Here is a 19,509-nt window from a genome sequence, read left to right on the forward strand (position 1 = left end):
AGCCCTTATCTTTAAGTATAATGCCAGCTTTTGGTGGCTTTGTAGATAGTTTTTGTCACGTTGAAGAAGTTTCCTTCTATTTCTAGTTTGTTGAATCACCTTTTTCGTAAATGGACAGTTTTACCAATTGCTTTTTCTGTATTTATTGAGATTATCATGTGGTTCCATCCTTTGTTTCATCAATATGATGTATTATATAAATGACTGAATGTCTTTATTTTGCCTTCAATTTGAAGGATTGTCTCACCAGATATATTATACTTGGTTGACAGAGGGTGGTTGTTTTTCATCCCAACCCTTTGAATATGTCATTCCTATGCTTACTGACCTCTATTATTTGTAATGAGAAGTCAGCCGTGAATGACACATTGTTTCCTTTTATGAAATGAGTCCTTATTTTTTTTCTGCTTTTAAGATATACTTTGTGTTTCAGCAATTTGAGTGTGATGTGTCTAGGTGCACTTCTTGTTTGTATCTGTTATTCAGATCCATGGACCTCTTAGTTCTTGACAGAAACTCTCTCCCTGAGCAAACTTTAGTTCAGCTATGGTGAGCCTTTTCAATTAGGCCTCATGGTTGGGCCTTGTCTTTGGTCGGCCCAGCCCAGTTTCAGCAAGAATCCTGTTCCCCTCGTTATAGACAGCCCCTAACCTCAGTATCCGATCAAATCCCTCATCGCCTACCCTGGTATCTGATCACCCTCTCCTGCCTTCTGCAAAAATCCTGCTAAGTTGTTTTAACAAAAATCCCCCTACACTTGATGTCTTCCGTTAATAATTTTCCATCCACTCTGGTCAATAGCTGGAAGTCCTCAGCTGCCTTTACCGCAGCTGGAGTTGAGCTGAGCCCTCCTTCTCCCCTATGCTGGTAGTCCTGACACATATCACAAAGGGCCTGGACGATGCCTTCCTTACCATGTTAGCAAGTGTCAGAATAATTTTTTAACGATCTCTAGATTTATTTTTTAATTACCACGTTTGTTTTAACTCTATATTGTAGTACTTCTGGATCTCGATATGAACTATGAAGTGTTTTTGTTTTCTTTTAATAACATATACAGACTTCATCTGCTGAACCTGTCTCTGTTAGGTTTGTGACTCCTAATGTCTGTGCATGATTTTTGCTTTGATTCTTATTTTCAGTTTTTAGCTGGCTTTTTAGGAGTTGTTCTTGTTTCTCTATATCTTAATGCCAGCCAGTGATTTCCACTGAGGTTTGCACAAACACCTTTACCGGTTGATCTGAGCGGAGGTTGGGCCGAGCACAGAACGTTCAGGCCGTGCTCAGGGTGTCCTGTCGGCATGGAGATTCCCCAACCCTTCCCATGTCTCCTGTCTGCATGCCAGTAGTTTCAGACATGAACAGAGCCTGTATAGCCCTTCTATTGGGCTCTCATTATCTGTATTTTCTGCTAAATTTCTGGCTTGGTCCCAGCTTACTTCAGCTGAGACACCCCCAACTCCACAACTCCTATGGGCAGAGCTGAGAAGATTCCTCACTCATTTCCCACTGTGCTTCAGTCTTTTTTTTTTTTTTAATATAATTTATTGTCAAACTGGTTTGTTCTTGGGTCTTTTAACTCCACACCAGATTCTGTCTATCTTGTATTAAAGCAGATCTGCTGCTTTTCATGGCCAGCCCTGCTTTTATAAACCTGTGCCAAACCTTCTGTACTTGAGGGATGTCGGGGGTAGAGTGACACCCAAGCACAAAGGCCACTGACCCCTGCTTCCCACCCCTAATGTCGCAACAGTTTTTCATGAATAATTTCTCTCAATTCTCTACTTCAGTGAATTTGTAGAGCCCTAAGTGGTGTTTTTGATAATTTTGCTTAGATTGTTACTTTTTGGGAAAGGGATTATCCAGCCTCCTCCTACCACAAGAGCCAGAAGTCCTGCCTCCTAGATGCCCCTTTGAAAGAGCAGTTTCAGTCAGGAGTGGTGATGGGGCCACGTGTATTGTATAAAGGAAGGAATAGAATTTTGAAAATAGGGATTTCTGTGATGAATTGGAGAGAAACACATGAATTAAATAACATAAAGGCATTGTATTAACAGGAAGAAAGCACTTTTTTTTCTTTCTATTGAAATAATTTCAGTGAATATTTTTTTTTTTTATATTTAGTTTTATACTTCATTTATTGTGGGGTGGACAGCCTTGTAGGTGGCCTCAGATATCTGCCTCCTACAATTTTTTTTTTTTATATATGAAATTTATTGTCAAATTGGTTTCCATACAACACCCAGTGCTCATCCCAAAAGGTGCCCTCCTCAGTACCCATCACCCACCCTCCCCTCCCTCCCACCCCCCATCAACCCTTAGTTTGTTCTGGGTTCTCAACAGCCTCTTATGCTTTGGCTCTCTCCCACTCTAACCTCTTTTTTTTTTTTTTTTGTTCCCCTCCCCCATGGGTTTCTCTTCAGTTTCTCAGGATCCACATAAGAGTGAAACCATATGGTATCTGTCTTTCTCTGTATGGCTTATTTCACTTAGCATCACACTCTCCAGTTCCATCCACGTTGCTACAAAAGGCCATATTTCATTTTTTCTCATTGCCACGTAGTACTCCATTGTGTATATAAACCACAATTTCTTTATCCATTCATCAGTTGATGGACATTTAGGCTCTTTCCATAATTTGGCTATTGTTGAGAGTGCTGCTATGAACATTGGGGTACAAGTGCCCCTATGCATCAGTACTCCTGTGTCCCTTGGATAAATTCCTAGCAGTGCTATTGCTGGGTCATAGGGTAGGTCTATTTTTAATTTTCTGAGGAACCTCCACACTGCTTTCCAGAGCGGCTGCACCAATTTGCATTCCCACCAACAGTGCAAGAGGGTTCCCGTTTCTCCACATCCTCTCCAGCATCTATAGTCTCCTGATTTGTTCATTTTGGCCACTCTGACTGGCGTGAGGTGATATCTGAGTGTGGTTTTGATTTGTATTTCCCTGATAAGGAGCGACGCTGAACATCTTTTCATGTGCCTGTTGGCCATCCGGATGTCTTCTTTAGAGAAGTGTCTATTCATGTTTTCTGCCCATTTCTTCACTGGGTTATTTGCTTTTCGGGTGTGGAGTTTGGTGAGCTCTTTATAGATTTTGGATACTAGCCCTTTGTCCGATATGTCATTTGCAAATATCTTTTCCCATTCCATTGGTTGCCTTTTAGTTTTGTTGGTTGTTTCCTTTGCTGTGCAGAAGCTTTTTATCTTCATAAGGTCCCAGTAATTCACTTTTGCTTTTAATTCCCTTGCCTTTGGGGATGAGTCGAGTAAGAGATTGCTATGGCTGAGGTCAGAGAGGTCTTTTCCTGCTTTCTCCTCTAAGGTTTTGATGGTTTCCTGTCTCACATTCAGGTCCTTTATCCATTTGGAGTTTATTTTTGTGAATGGTGTGAGAAAGTGGTCTAGTTTCAACCTTCTGCATGTTGCTGTCCAGTTCTCCCAGCACCATTTGTTAAAGAGACTGTCTTTTTTCCATTGGATGTTTTTTCCTGCTTTGTCAAAGATGAGTTGGCCATACGTTTGTGGGTCTAGTTCTGGGGTTTCTATTCTATTCCATTGGTCTATGTGTCTGTTTTTGTGCCAATACCATGCTGTCTTGATGATGACAGCTTTGTAGTAGAGGCTAAAGTCTGGGATTGTGATGCCTCCTGCTTTGGTCTTCTTCTTCAAAATTACTTTGGCTATTCGGGGCCTTTTGTGGTTCCATATGAATTTTAGGATTGCTTGTTCTAGTTTCGAGAAGAATGCTGGTGCAATTTTGATTGGGATTGCATTGAATGTGTAGATAGCTTTGGGTAGTATTGACATTTTGATAATATTTATTCTTCCAATCCATGAGCAGGGAATGTCTTTCCATTTCTTTAAATCTTCTTCAATTACCTTCATAAGCTTTCTATAGTTTTCAGCATACAGATCCTTTACATCTTTGGTTAGATTTATTCCTAGGTATTTTATGCTTCTTGGTGCAATTGTGAATGGGATCAGTTTCTTTATTTGTCTTTCTGTTGCTTCATTGTTAGTGTATAAGAATGCAACTGATTTCTGTGCATTGATTTTGTATCCTGCAACTTTGCTGAATTCATGTATCAGTTCTAGCAGACTTTTGGTGGAGTCTATCGGATTTTCCATGTATAATATCATGTCATCTGCAAAGAGCGAAAGCTTGACTTCATCTTTGCCAATTTTGACTCCTTTGATTTCCTTTTGTTGTCTGATTGCTGATGCTAGAACTTCCAGCACTATGTTAAACAACAGCGGTGAGAGTGGGCATCCCTGTCGTGTTCCTGATCTCAGGGAAAAAGCTCTCAGTTTTTCCCCATTGAGGATGATGTTAGCTGTGGGCTTTTCATAAATGGCTTTTATGATCTTTAAGTATGTTCCTTCTATCCCGACTTTCTCAAGAGTTTTTATTAAGAAAGGGTGCTGGATTTTGTCAAAGGCCTTTTCTGCATCGATTGACAGGATCATATGGTTTTTCTCTTTTTTTTTTGTTAATGTGGTGTATCACGTTGATTGATTTGCGAATGTTGAACCAGCCCTGCATCCCAGGAATGAATCCCACTTGATCATGGTGAATAATTCTTTTTATATGCCGTTGAATTCGATTTGCTAGTATCTTATTGAGAATGTTTGCATCCATATTCATCAGGGATATTGGCCTGTAGTTCTCTTTTTTTACTGGGTCTCTGTCTGGTTTAGGAATCAAAGTAATACTGGCTTCATAGAATGAGTCTGGAAGTTTTCCTTCCCTTTCTATTTCTTGGAATAGCTTGAGAAGGATACGTATTATCTCTGCTTTAAATGTCTGGTAGAACTCCCCTAGGAAGCCATCTGGTCCTGGACTCTTATTTGTTGGGAGATTTTTGATAACCGATTCAATTTCTTCGCTGGTGATGGGTCTGTTCAAGCTTTCTGTTTCCTCCTGATTGAGTTTTGGAAGAGTGTGGGTGTTCAGGAATTTGTCCATTTCTTCCAGGTTGTCCAATTTGTTGGCATATAATTTTTCATAGTATTCCCTGATAATTGTTTGTATCTCTGAGGGATTGGTTGTAATAATTCCATTTTCATTCATGATTTTATCTATTTGGGTCATCTCCCTTTTCTTTTTGAGAAGCCTGGCTAGAGGTTTGACAATTTTGTTTATTTTTTCAAAAAACCAACTCTTGGTTTCATTGATCTGCTCTACAGTTTTTTTAGATTCTATATTGTTTATTTCTGCTCTGATCTTTATTATTTCTCTTCTTCTGCTGGGTTTGGGCTGCCTTTGCTGTTCTGCTTCTATTTCCTTTAGGTGTGCTGTTAGATTTTGTATTTGGGATTTTTCTTGTTTCTTGAGATAGGCCTGGATTGCAATGTATTTTCCTCTCAGGACTGCCTTCGCTGCGTCCCAAAGTGTTTGGATTGTTGTATTTTCATTTTCGTTTCCATATATTTTTTAATTTCTTCTCTAATTGCCTGGTTGACCCACTCATTCGTTAGTAGGGTGTTCTTTAACCTCCATGCTTTTGGAGGTTTTCCAGACTTTTTTCTGTGGTTGATTTCAAGCTTCATAGCATTGTGGTCTGAAAGTATGCATGGTATGATTTCAATTCTTGAAACTTATGAAGGGCTGTTTTGTGACCCAGTATATGATCTATCTTGGAGAATGTTCCATGTGCACTCGAGAAGAAAGTATATTCTGTTGCTTTGGGATGCAGAATTCTAAATATATCTGTCAAGTCCATCTGATCCAATGTGTCATTCAGGGCCCTTGTTTCTTTATTGACCGTGTGTCTAGATGATCTATCCATTTCTGTAAGTGGGGTGTTAAAGTCCCCTGCAATTACCACATTCTTATCAATAAGGTTGCTTATGTTTATGAGTAATTGTTTTATGTATTTGGGCGCTCCGGTATTCGGCGCATAGACATTTATAATTGTTAGCTCTTCCTGATGGATAGACCCTGTCACTATTATATAATGTCCTTCTTCATCTATTGTTACAGCCTTTAATTTAAAGTCTAGTTTGTCTGATATAAGGATGGCTACTCCAGCTTTCTTTTGGCTTCCAGTAGCATGATAAATAGATCTCCATCCCCTCACTCTCAATCTAAAGGTGTCCTCAGGTCTAAAATGAGTCTCTTGTAGACAGCAAATAGATGGGTCTTGTTTTTTTATCCATTCTGTTACCCTATGTCTTTTGGTTGGCGCATTTAATCCATTTACATTCAGTGTTATTATAGAAAGATATGGGTTTAGAGTCATTGTGATGTCTGTATGTTTTATGCTTGTAGTGATGTCTCTGGTACTTTGTCTCACAGGGTCCCCCTTAGGATCTCTTGTAGGGCTGGTTTAGTGGTGACAAATTCCTTCAGTTTTTGTTTGTTTGGGAAGACCTTTATCTCTCCTTCTATTCTAAATGACAGACTTGCTGGATAAAGGATTCTCGGCTGCATATTTTTTCTGTCTAGCACACTGAAAATCTCGTGCCAATTCTTTCTGGCCTGCCAAGTTTCAAAAGAGAGATCAGTCACGAGTCTTATAGGTCTCCCTTTATATGTGAGGGCACGTTTACCCCTTGCTGCTTTCAGAATTTTCTCTTTATCCTTGTATTTTGCCAGTTTCACTATGATATGTCGTGCAGAGGATCGATTCAAGTTACGTCTGAAGGGAGTTCTCTGTGCCTCTTGGATTTCAATGCCTTTTTCCTTCCCCAGTTCAGGGAAGTTCTCAGCTATTATTTCTTCAAGTACCCCTTCAGCACCTTTCCCTCTCTCTTCCTCCTCTGGGATACCAATGATGCGTATATTATTTCTTTTTAGTGTATCACTTAGTTCTCTAATTTTCCCCTCATATTCCTGGATTTTTTTATCTCTCTTTTTTTCAGCTTCCTCTTTTTCCATAACTTTATCTTCTAGTTCACCTATTCTCTCCTCTGCCTCTTCAATCCGAGCCGTGGTGGTTTCCATTTTGTTATGCATTTCGTTTAAAGCGTTTTTCAGCTCCTCGTGACTGTTCCTTAGTCCCTTGATCTCTGTAGCAAGAGATTCTCTGCTGTCAGCTATACTGTTTTCAAGCCCAGCGATTAATTTTATGACTATTATTCTAAATTCACTTTCTGTTATATTATTTAAATCCTTTTTGATCAGCTCATTAGCTGTTGTTATTTCCTGGAGATTCTTCTGAGGGGAATTCTTCTGCTTGGTCATTTTGGATAGTCCCTGGCGTGGTGAGGACCTGCAGGGCACTTCCCCTGTGCTGTGGTGTATAACTGGAGTTGGTGGGCGGAGCCGCAGTCAGACCTGATGTCTGCCCCGAGCCCACCGCTGGGGCCACAGTCAGACTGGTGCGTGCCTTCTCTTCCCCTCTCCTAGGGGCGGGATTCACTGTGGGGTGGGGTGGTCTGTCTGAGCTACTTGCACACTGCCAGGCTTGTGATGCTGGGGATCTGGCGTCTTAGCTGGGGTGGGTAGGCAAGGTGCACAGGGGCAGGAGGGGCAGGCTTAGCTTGCTTCTCCTTAGGTGATCCACTTCAGGAGGGGCCCTGTGGCAGCAGGAGGGAGTCAGATCCGCTGCTGGAGGTTTGGCTCCGCAGAAGCGCAGAGTTGGGTGTTTGCGCCGAGCGAGCAAGTTCCCTGGCAGGAACTGGTTCTCTTTGGGATTTTGGCTGGGGGATGGGCGGGGAAGATGGCGCTGGCGAACGCCTTTGTTCCCCACCAAACTGAGCTCTGTCGTCCGGGGGCTCAGCTCTCCTTCCCTTTGTCCTCCAGCCTTCCCGCTTTCTGAGCAGAGCTGTTAGCTTATGACCTCCCAGATGCTAAGTCGCGCTTGCTGTCGGAACACAGTCCGTCAGGCCCCTCTGCTTTTTGCAAGCCAGACTCGGGGGCTCTGCTTGGCCGGTGAGCCGCCCCTCCGCCCCGGCTCCCTCCCGCCAGTCCGTGGAGCGCGCACCGCCTCGCCGCCCTTCCTACCCTCTTCCGTGGGCCTCTCGTCTGCGCTTGGCTCCGGCGACTCCGTTCTGCTAATCCTCTGGTGGTTTTCTGGGTTATTTAGGCAGGTGTAGGTGGAATCTAAGTGATCAGCAGGACGCGCGGTGAGCCCAGCGTCCTCCTACGCCGCCATCTTCCCTACAACCTCTCAGTGAATATTTTCATGAATCAATTACAAGTCGTGATTGTAATTTATGTTTATCAGAGGAAAATTCCATATATTTTTATATCACTTCTATGCAAATGTATTCATTTTATAAGACCCTACATTTCATACTAGGCATCGTCTATGTGTCTAATAAGAACTGTAAGATAACAGATGTGCTGGGGCACTGAGTCCTTGTTCTGCTGAATTAAATAATCAAAGGGGATTATTTCAATAATCCCTTACTGTCTGAAGAGAATTGGAAAATCACAAATTGTTTAGCAAAAGCATAATTCTGCAACATATTACACAAGCCTTCAAGAACTGCACTTGTGATATTTTCACAAATAGGCCAAGAGAGAAACAGAAGAATAACCTACATTAAGTGCAAAATACAAATGAAAGGAATCCGGCATGACATACTGGGAAACAGAAGTGAATGTCGGGTGGCCCAATGCGGTCGTGTCTGCCTTGGCTAAAACTCAAACTAGACCAGCCCCAGACACTGTCTGAGGTTCTTGAAATGACATAGAGTGCCTTTCACAGTGAGTATTTCCTAAGGAAGTCCTCACCGCAGCACCATCCCTGTATACTCTCCAGGTGAAATGCATTGGAGGCTGGAATACCAAGAAATTCCTTATTAATAGATTATCTCCCTTAATAATAAAAAGCACTAGATTGAAACGGATATCCAGGTGGTGAGGGTCCCAGAGTGAACACTTTGCATCATCAGGCAGCAGAAGGCTACGGGAGAGCTGGGGCCTGTGCACGCCACAGACAAGTACGGCCACATTCTTCATTATCGGACTGGTGTCTGTGCTGTTGACCACAACTTTTCCTCCTTCAAATTTATTTTGTTCTCTAAGTCAGGTGTGAACGTTTTGATCCATTTTTTGGAGATAAGCACAGTTGTAATTTTTGTCATAAATAAGAACCATTCAATGAGTTCACCGCTATTCTCTGTAAACTTCTGACCCACCATGATGGCACTCTCTCTGGATTTTCCTACCATAAGGATCAGATCTCAAATACCAGTAAATCCTTTCAGTATTCACTTGTCACACACTGGTTCAAGTTCATCACTTGCCTCTACATGTCGCCCTTCTTCGTCACGTGTTACTCTTTCTCCAGGTCATCACGTTCAGGGTCCCCAAGACCCTTATCCACTGCCCTTTCCTCAGGGTCCTCGCACATGCCCTTCCCTTTTCCAATGACTGTGTGTAATCCATCTTCTTCAATCATGCGCCCATCTTTCACTCCCAACTTCCATGTGACCCATGCCAATGGGCTTTCACACCTACCCTGTAGCTCACTCATTGTTTATGTTCATTTCTAGTAGTACTTGCCACAGCATGTCAGTATAGATGCCCTAGTTTTATTAATAATTTTCTTCTGTTGGAGTGCCTGGGTGGCTCAGTCGGTTAAGCATCTGACTTCAGCTCAGGTCATGACCTCACAGCTTGTGAGTTCGAGCCCCGCATCGCTCTCTGTGCTGACAGCTCGGAGCCTGGAGCCTGCTTCCGATTCTGTGTCTCCCTCTCTCTCTGCTCCTGCCCTGCTCGTGCTCTGTCTCACTCAAAAATAAAAATTAAAAAAAAAAAATAATAAATAAATAAATAAGTTTCTTCTGCCGATGGTTAATTCCAAAAATAAGGAGAAGAAAGGAGGGGAAAGGAGGAGAAGAAAGAGGAAGAGGAGGGGAGGAGGGGAGGGGAAAGAAAGAGGCAGAGGAAGGGGAGGAGGATAAGGAGGGGGAGGAGGGGGAGAAGGGAGAAAGAGAAGGGAGACAGGGAATAGGAGGAAAAAAGAGGAGGAGGAAAGAGGAAGGAGAAGGAGGAGAACCCACTTTTTATTGACCACCTTTAACTTACCGCCAGCTCCTAGCACAGCACAGTGCTTAGGACCATTGTATGTTTTCATTAATTTTTTAGAAATGAATGTTTTTCTCAAGATTATTATTTTCCCTAATTTAAATTCAGGAATTAATTCTGCTTTTATGATTATCACCAAGTGATCTCAGTTGGCTTACTTCTATAACTCTTGTGGAAGGATACAGAATTTTCCAGACTCTTCTAAACTCGGCTTTACATGTTTTCACATGCCATCAATTCAAAATTCACTTTGCAAATTGAACTTCATTTTAAAAAGAACTAAACATGAGTATTTATGACTTTACCTTGGACTAAATATCTACAAAACTTACACACACGTCTCGAGTTTTTTGTCTGCCTGGTTTGAATAGTTAACATGAGTAATAACAGGAGGAAGAAAGACATTCTAAGAAGCATACATTTTTATAAATTCTTAATTATTTAGATAATTTGCTTTGTTTAAAAAAGAATTGCTTTACTACAGGGAAATATATACTTGTTGTTATTTATCTGTGTATACCTATTTTTTTACTAGTTTTTAAATAGCTAATCATGATTTCTACACAAGGGCAACTCTACGACTTGCGTAGCGTGACCCTTGACCATTGTCATGAATAATCATACATTAGATCAAAGATGGTTGATGTATTAATGACCACATGGCACCACACAGCAAAACCTCAAAGTACAAGACCCCTGAAGAATAGTCACAAAGGAAGCCAAGGAGAATAACTAGTCATAACATTTTTTTCCTATAATATTTGGGTTTTTTTTAGGGTTGAATTGACATAATTTCAAAGTAAACTCGCTTTTTCTTTTTTTTTTTTTTAAGTACATTTTTGGTTCATATATCATAGAAGTTCAGTGGTGAATTTGCCTCAGGCATAAGTGGAAAGAGTGTCATCACTGATATTTTCTCCCTGTTTCCTGGCATCATCTTCTTCTCATGGACCTCAGTCTTGGAAAGACCCAATGCAGACATAAACATGAGGAAAATGTCAGATATGAATTGACCAGTAGGGTCCTCAAGAAATGCAGAGCTACCCTCTCCTGTGGTTCCAGGAGTCACCCTGAGTATGCAGCCTGGATAACTTGCCAGTTGTGAAACCAAGCAGTGTCCAGGCCAGAATCTCACTCCCATTGCCGGAGCTAAGACCAGCCCCAGCCAAGCATGGGCTGCGAGGCGGTGAGCAGCTCTCCGAGGAAAGTGAGTGGCTTTTAGTAGAAGCAAGGTCCAGGATGCCCAGGAGGCAAAAACGTCAACTGCTCGACATACTTAGTCATGGTCACTTTAGCCACCATGCACGTAAAAATACCGTGTTCACGCTTTACTATAGCTTAAGTCTGATGATTCTCTCTGTATGAACTATGACTTTTATTTAATCCTTTCTTCTATTGTGAGACTCCTATTTAAGTTTTTGTTCAGTTTATGACCCAACATTCTTTATATTTGTCTTTTTACATAAAGCCATATTTTTTCCATTTCTCAGGCACAAGAAAGAGATTGAAGAGAGAGATAAACCACAGCCAGACCTAGACAGGAATAGCAGGGACAGATCAGAATGTTGTATTTATTTATTCATCTTTATCTTTATTTCTTGTGGCAGCGAGGGGTGGCTCGGGCTGTCTGGAGCACGCACATATAGGAATAGCAAGGAGGAGGCGGTTAGGGTCCTCCTAACGGGTGGGGGTTAGGGTCACACTTCATGAAGAGGACTGTAGCACACTGCAGAAAAGAGCTATAGACACACGACACGCAAGGTCTCACCATCTCAGTATCATAACGTTTCAGTAAAACGGTTACAAATCATAGATTTTATTTTAGTTTGTGGTAACTTGCAAGCGACACTTTGGCCTCTCCGTGTAAGTCAGCCCCTCCTCCATTCTCTTTGACTTAAGAGGCAGATTTCCCCTCTGCTTTGGGAATACCTTCAACACCTTCATCTCAGAGATCACTGATTGCAGTCCTTGGGGCGTGATTGAATGAAATCCCCACCACAGTGGAGTTGCTGAGCTCCTATGCAGGGGAAATTACCATTTTTTGGATACTCAGTCACTGTCTCCATTCCCTTTTCAAATCTTGGACCACCAATAATTTCTTCACAATAGTTTTGTTTGATGTGTGGGGACTCACTTATGTTGACTCTTAGCCCACTGTGTTAAGATTTAGTTCTAAAAGACTGAAAAGGAGTATCGAGCTGTATACGTCACTTACATGTGGAACTGATTTGGGGCTTCTTTGTTAAAGTCTCTGCTTCCGGATGGTTTCTGTGGAGCTAGTGATGTTCCCTGAATATATCAGCTCCTCCGTGGTTGGCTGGCTGTGCAGTTTGGGGACTGTTTTTCTCATCTGTGCGTTGCCGTCCTATTTGGTATTTATAGCACCTCCCAGACGGGTGCCTTCCTCAATTTAATTATTATCCAGTTTATCCTCCTTTCTGACATCATTCATGAAAATGTTAAATAAGACCGGCCACGATACCTACGTCCCCCCAGCACGCCCCTCAACACTTCTTAACTTGATGCCTTGCCATTAATCATTAAATTCCTTTAGCCAACTTAAGTCCCAGGAAGAGTGTTAATATTGAATCCAGTTTGAGCTAAATTTTAATTAAGATTTCCTGAGACATTATGTTAGGTGATTTACTATAATCAAAATTGATATCTCCTCTGCTCCTCCACCCACTAATTTTCTAATTTTACCCACATATGAAAGAGAATTGAGTTGGTCTGGCTTGAATAGTTCTCCATAAATATACATCACTCATCTGCTCTGTTTCTGCAAATAGTTTCCTTCTCCCTTGCCTTTAGGACCATGTCAGTCATCCTCCCATAAGTCCAGAATGATTTTATAAAATGCTTTTCCTTCTGGCAGCCACATCTGTCCACCCCCAAATCTCAGCTAACTGAATGCCAACCTCTCAAATTCCCTTCTTTCCTCTCAATTATTTTTGTAGCTGCTGTTTCTATGCACATTATCATTCTAAATGCAGTTGATAATGACAATAGGAACATAGTATGCATAGCATTTCCCCTTAGGCATGATGGTGTGTGTAAAGTACTTTGTTTACATTTTATTAGGGTGGGGAACATGGAATTTGGGCATTAATTAACACAGCGTTCTTAAAACTGAATGCAAGTGAAAATTAGGGGCTAGAAATTGATATAAAAATGTCACAAATTTTTTTCTATAAATTTTTTTTTTAACATTTATTTATTTTTGAGAGACAGAGCATGAGCAGGGTATGGGCAAAGAGAGAGGGAGACAGAATCCAAAGCAGGCTCCAGGCTCCAAACTGTCAGCACAGAGCCCGATGCAGGGCTCAAACCCATGAAATGTGAGATCATGACCTGAGCCAAAGTTGGACATTTAGCCGACTGAGCCACCCAGGCACCCCTCTGTAGTTTTATTTATTACAATTATATATTTTTTTCTTTATTCAACAGGAACCTTTCTTTAAGTTTAAAGTTACTTTTTTTTAAGTTTATTTATTTATTTTGAGAGACAGAATAGTGAGCATGCATAAGGAAGGGGCAGAGAGATGGGGACGGAAAATCCCAAGTAGACTCCAAGCTATCAGTGCAGAGCCTGACATGGGGCTTGATCTCATGAACCATGAGATTGTGACTTCATCAAGAAACTTTTGTTGTTTTCCCCTTATGTGTAAACTATATGAGGTCAGCTTTCTTATCTCCATCCATCAGTTTTGGAATGATGAAGACAAAAAATTCTGTGTATGTTTGTAAAATGCATAAGATTTCCCAGTAGAATCTATTTTTTCTCCATGCTCCCCATCCCCACCGGGTACATTTATATTTATCAGCAAGTCAAAGAAGCTTATTTAGCACATTAGATTATTCTTACCTTAATTTTGCTTTATTAAATGAAATTATTAACTGTTTTTACACATAATAACCCGAAACTAACTTGTATGCAGTAGTTTTAACAAATGTCTATAACCACATGTGAATTAGCCTTGCAAATGCTCGTGTGGTGTTATTTCAGGGCCTCTGAATTCAATCCCTTTTCTCAAAAAAATCTTTCTTGGGCTTGACAGTCTAATTTTTAATAAGATTTTCTACAATCGCAGATGCATTTCTGTGATTTTGCAAAAGTAATACCCTGGGCCTTTTGCAGTCTTTCATAAATCGGTGCAAATAAGATTTAAAGACCTTTCCTTAAACTAAATGTAAAGAGGGTACAAGGACAAGAGACTTTCTGAGAGACAGAAGGAAAGTCTTATGGATGTAAAAATCAAGAGCAAAGGGAAGAAAGGGAGTAATGAAGGCCAACTTCACCCACGTCATTTTCTCCAGTGTCACCGGGCAGTAATATGTGTTTATGTGTCCAGAACAGGAGGGAAGGTAGAGGAAAAAAATTAAATTTCCCATAGTGATATTAGATTTTCTGTTAGAGCTTTCCTCTTACTTCCTTTAGTAAATTAAAATAAAGATACTCTTCGAGATCCAAAACTTTTATCACTTTCATAAGAAAAAAAAATCCTTCTTGCCGTGATCGCTTCGGAATCCAAGCACTGTAGCATTGGCTCAAGACAACAAGAGTGAATGTGCCAAGAGATCTTTCTTTACCTACTTTTATTTTTAACGTTACTTTCTTTGTTTCTTTGGGGTTTTGTTTTGTTTGGGCTTTATTACAATAAACATTTTTTTAAATTTAAATTTTGGCTAGTTAACATGCAATGCAATATTGGTTTCAGCATAATTCAGTGATTCATCACTTACTTACAACATCCAGGTCTCATCCTAACAAGTGCCGTCCGTAGTACCCATTCCCCACCTAGCCCATTCGCCATCTACGTCCCTCTGTCAACCCATAGTTTTTTCTCTATCAATAAGGGTCTCTTGTGGTTTGTTTCCCTCTCATTTCTGTTTCTTCCCTTACTTCCCATATGTTCATCTGTTTTGTTTCTTAAATGCTACGTATGAATGAGATCCTATGATATTTGTCTTTCTCGATTGACTTATTTCACCAGGAATAATATACTTCATCCATAGGTCCATCCACACTGTTGCAAATGACAAGACTTCATTCTTTGTGATCACCGAGTAATACTCCATTATATATATATTACCACATCTTCTTTGTCCATTCTTCAGTCAGTGGACATTTGCACTCTTTCCACAGTTTGGCTATTGTTAATAGTGGTACTATAAACTTTGGGATACATGTGCCCCTTCAAATCAGCATTTTTGCATCCTTTGGTTAAATACCTAGTAGTACAATTGCTGGGTAATGGGGTAGTTCTATTTTTAAGTTTTTGAGGGACCTCCATACTGTTTTCCAGAGTGCCTGCCCCAGTTTGCATTCCCACCAACAGTGCAAAAGGGTTGCCCTTTCTCCACATCCTCACCAACTTCTGTTGTTTCCGGAGTTGTTAATTTTAGCCATTCCAACACGTGTGAAGTGGTATCTCATTGTGGTTTTGATTTGTATTTTCCTGATGATAAGTGATGTTGAGCATCTTTTCATGTGTCTGTTAGCCATCTGGATGTCTTCTTTGGAAAAGTGTCTGTTCACGTACTCTGCCCATTTCTTCACTGGATTTTTTGTATTTTGGATGTTGAGTTTGATAAGTTCCTTATAGATTTTGGATACTAACCCTTCATCTGATATGTTGTTTGAAATTATCTTCTCCTACCTTTTGCCTTTGAAAGCAAGCTCCTTTTGTTGGGGGAGTGGAATGACATGGTGGTGGAAAGTTAGTTGAGCCCCGACGACTGATGTTGTGATTTCCCGTTCCAGCTCACCGCGGTGGATGCAGATGAAGGGTCCAACGGGGAGATTACCTACGAAATCCTAGTTGGGGCTCAGGGAGACTTCACCATCAACCGCACCACGGGGCTCATCACCATCGCTCAGGGGGTGGCGCTGACAGTGGGGCGCACCTATGCGCTCACAGTCCAGGCTGCAGACAACGCGCCTCCTGCAGAGAGAAGGTAATTCAGAGTGCAGGCAGTTTGCCTTCCGAGTGCCCGGTTACTCACTGGTACATCAGGGAAGCACAGCAAGCATTCGGTTACTCTACAGACCTCTACATTAGACCAGAAAATGACAGGGACAGGATTCTCAGGAACTGCATGTTCTTATGTGGTTATGTTGTGGGGAAAGGACAATAAAGACAAGATTCAGCCACAAAATAAGTAACCGTGATTTCACAGATGTGAGGGAGGCAGGTGTCTGCTCTTGGGTGGAAGTGGGGACTGGGAAATAACAGAAGCATGTAGCAAATTTATTGCTGAAAGGCAAGGTTGATGACAGTACGAGGTCACAGACATAGCAGGGACATGAAATGTCTGGGGTTTGAAACCACCTCTCAACCTCGGAGTAACTGTTCAAATATATACATGTGGACATATATATACACATATATATTCTATCTGTATATATACAAATTCTGTGCATGCATATATATGCACGTATACAAGTATGTGTTCTCTATATATTCTATCTATAGGTTTATTATATAACTGATCATTTACCTGTAAAATATATCTATATGTATTCCATATATACATATACAAATATATAGATACATAGATGGTGTGAGAGAATAAAAGCAAAAGACTATTATAATGCATTTATCTAGTCCCCCACCTGAGATACCTTTTTTATTAATTCCTTGTTCATTTCCAGATTTCCAGTAAGCATTTAAAAATATATATAGATGGATGAATAGTAATTCATTCCTATACCTCCTGGGTTATTTCCCTGCTCACCACATATTCTGGGGTTCTTTCAATATGAATACTGAATAATTTCTTCAAAACTATTTTCACAGCTACATAATATTCTTCCATACGTATATAATACTGTGTTAGAAACCCACTATAGATGGAATTTTCAATTCCAGTTACTCTTTCACTGACAATGAAGAAATAAATGACACGGAACCTGTGTCACCTTGAATGTGTGCTGATACATTAGTGCAGTAAATTCTCATTTACCAAACGGGATATACAATTGTAAGTTTTAGTGATAATGCCAAATTGTATTCCATGGGGCTCATGACAATTTACAGTTCTAACTGTCAGGTCTGAGAGTGGATAAGTCTGCAGTCTCCCCAGCTATATGTCATATCCAACGTGGATTTTTGCCAATCTGATAGATAAAAATAACATCTATTTTTTTAATCCATGTCCTCATGAGTAAGTTTGAGTATGTTTCCTATGCTTACATACAAGCCCATTCTGTTACTTTTTCTGTAAAGTCTGTGTTCATCATCGTTGTCCATCTCTCTATTGATATGCCAACCCCAGGTTACAATTATTTGCTATCCTCTATTAATGACTTTATAAATTCATGCTGTACGTTTAAATCATTGTTGCATTTGGAATTTATCCCAGGGTACCATAGGAGGTGGCAATCAGCAATTATAGTTTTAGACTATTCTGCCATTTTCTTTTTTTTTTTTAATTTTTTTTTTCAACGTTTATTTATTTTTGGGACAGAGAGAGACAGAGCATGAACGGGGGAGGGGCAGAGAGAGAGGGAGACACAGAATCGGAAACAGGCTCCAGGCTCTGAGCCATCAGCCCAGAGCCCGACGCGGGGCTCGAACTCCCAGACCGCGAGATCGTGACCTGGCTGAAGTCGGACACTTAACCGACTGCGCCACCCAGGCGCCCCTTTAAATATTTTCTTTATATGAATCCTGTGCCTTTCTTTGTTGGTCTGTTTCCGTATCTTTTATTGTTATTATACGTAACAATATATAGTGATGTTATATATGTGAATTTTATTAATTTTAACCCACTTTTTTATTTAATTCTCTTATATTTTTGTAGTTTTCCAGTCAATTCTCTAGTGTTATCCAGGAATGTATTTTATAAACAGTAAAAATTGTGTGTCCTTCTTTCCATTTTTTCCCCTTTACTTTCATTTGCTAATTGTCTCAATAAAAATGCTTATCTTGTTTTTAACTCACGTGGGAACATCTCCCAGGTTCCCCATTATATTAGTGTATGTTTAAAAAAAAATTTTTAATTATGTCAAGAAAGTTTTTATTCCCATTTTATTGGCTTTTTAAAATAAGAAATACATATCCATCATCTATGAAGACAGTAATGACTGTTGTCTTCAGCTAATCGTATAATGATTGATCTTAATATAGTTCCTGAACAAGTCTGTTTTACATTCTTGGTACGAATCCCACTGATGTTTTAATCTTGAATTAAACTGCTGGATTATGTTTATTTTATTTAGTGACAGGAGTCTGTGCTTCTTTTTTTGAGAAATTTTTATGAAGATTTGATGTAGTTGTTCTGATACCTCATAAAAGAAGCAAACAAAAACCACCAAGAAATGCAAGGAAGAAATAACAAGTGTGATGGCAAGTGCAAATAAGTGCTAAACATCTCTAAAACCAGCAAATAAATCCAATTTGCTTCTGTGAGAAAAAGAAGTAAAAACTAAAAACATAATTACATGGAAAAAGCACCAGCTCACTTAGTCAAAAAAGGGAGAAAGTCCAATAATGGCTTCTAAGGAAATAATACAGCAACAGGAAACGAAAGGAATTGTAAGAGACAACTTTCCTTTAATATACGCAAAATTTGAAAACATGAATGAAATGGGTCATGTTTCCAGAAGATACGGTTTATCATTATGCATCCCAAAGAGGAAGAAATCAAAGAGATCCACCTCATAGAGGAAATAGAGGAAGTTTTCAAAGAGCCACGCCCCGAAACTGTGTCAAGGCCAGGCAGTTTGCCAAGAGGACCGTAACACGACCAGTAACAGGGAGTCATTCCGCTTTGGCCACCCCTCCCCAGAGCACCCCCCATGTCCCCACACCCACTGGGCATGTCTCTTGCCTGTCACGGTGGAGATGCGGTAGGGCGCTCCCTGCTCCTCACCGATGTCTGTGCCCTGTTCCTCCTCTCCCTCTTGTCCTCCTGTTGAGTCTCATATCTCTACTCCCCCTCCTTGCTCCAGTCACCTGTAGATGACAGGCCCCTTGACATCAGTTCCTCTTCTCTCTAACTTCATCTCCCACCATCATGTACAGACGTGCAGGGATCCTCCACAGGAATTTCATTCGCAGCTGTGTAACATTCGCTGCCACAGTACCTGCGTCAAAACTTCTCAGGGTCTCATGGCCAGGCTTGCAGCTGCTGTGTTCAAACACCCCGGAGCCATCCTCAGTGCCTTCTTTCTCTCAGACCCCAAGTACGATGTGAGCTGTACCCTAGAAACAGTTTCAGAAACCGACAATTCCCTGCTCTCCTTATCGGCATCCCGGTCCAGGCCCGCTGTTGTGCCCCAGTGTGGCCCCAGGGGTCCAAACCTCTTCTAAACTTCTGCAGTGCGCCTTGAGTCCCTCCTCTGTGCGGGGGCCGGAGTGATCCTAGCAACACGGGAAGCACACTTTCAGGCTCTCCTGGGGTCTCACATCTGACTCAAAGACAATGACAAAATCTATAAAGGCCAGTGGAGCCCAGCAGTTTCCAGCTGCCCCCAGCCACAGTACACTACGTAGGGTCACCTCTTCATAATAATG

At 40.9% G+C, this 19,509-nt stretch overlaps 1 protein-coding gene across 15 annotated transcripts in view; it reads left to right on the top strand.

Annotated features, from left to right (window-relative positions):
- PCDH15 (protocadherin related 15) overlaps positions 1 to 19,509 on the top strand; it is a 1,260,230-nt gene that overhangs the window by 931,223 nt on the left and 309,498 nt on the right. For all 15 annotated transcript variants that reach the window (XR_015241496.1, XM_086679475.1, XM_086679485.1 and 12 more), the window contains one exon: positions 15,753 to 15,946. Coding sequence is in view for 14 of the 15 variants with exons in the window: in XM_086679475.1 (XP_086535601.1) it covers positions 15,753 to 15,946 (194 nt within the window). In the remaining variant the exon portion in view is untranslated. The remainder of the gene's footprint in view (positions 1 to 15,752; positions 15,947 to 19,509) is intronic.

The sequence above is a fragment of the Puma concolor genome, chromosome D2, assembly GCF_028749965.1.
Source record: "Puma concolor isolate L17-30 chromosome D2, mPumCon1.1.hap2, whole genome shotgun sequence".
In the NCBI taxonomy this organism is placed as follows: Eukaryota; Metazoa; Chordata; class Mammalia; order Carnivora; family Felidae; genus Puma; species Puma concolor.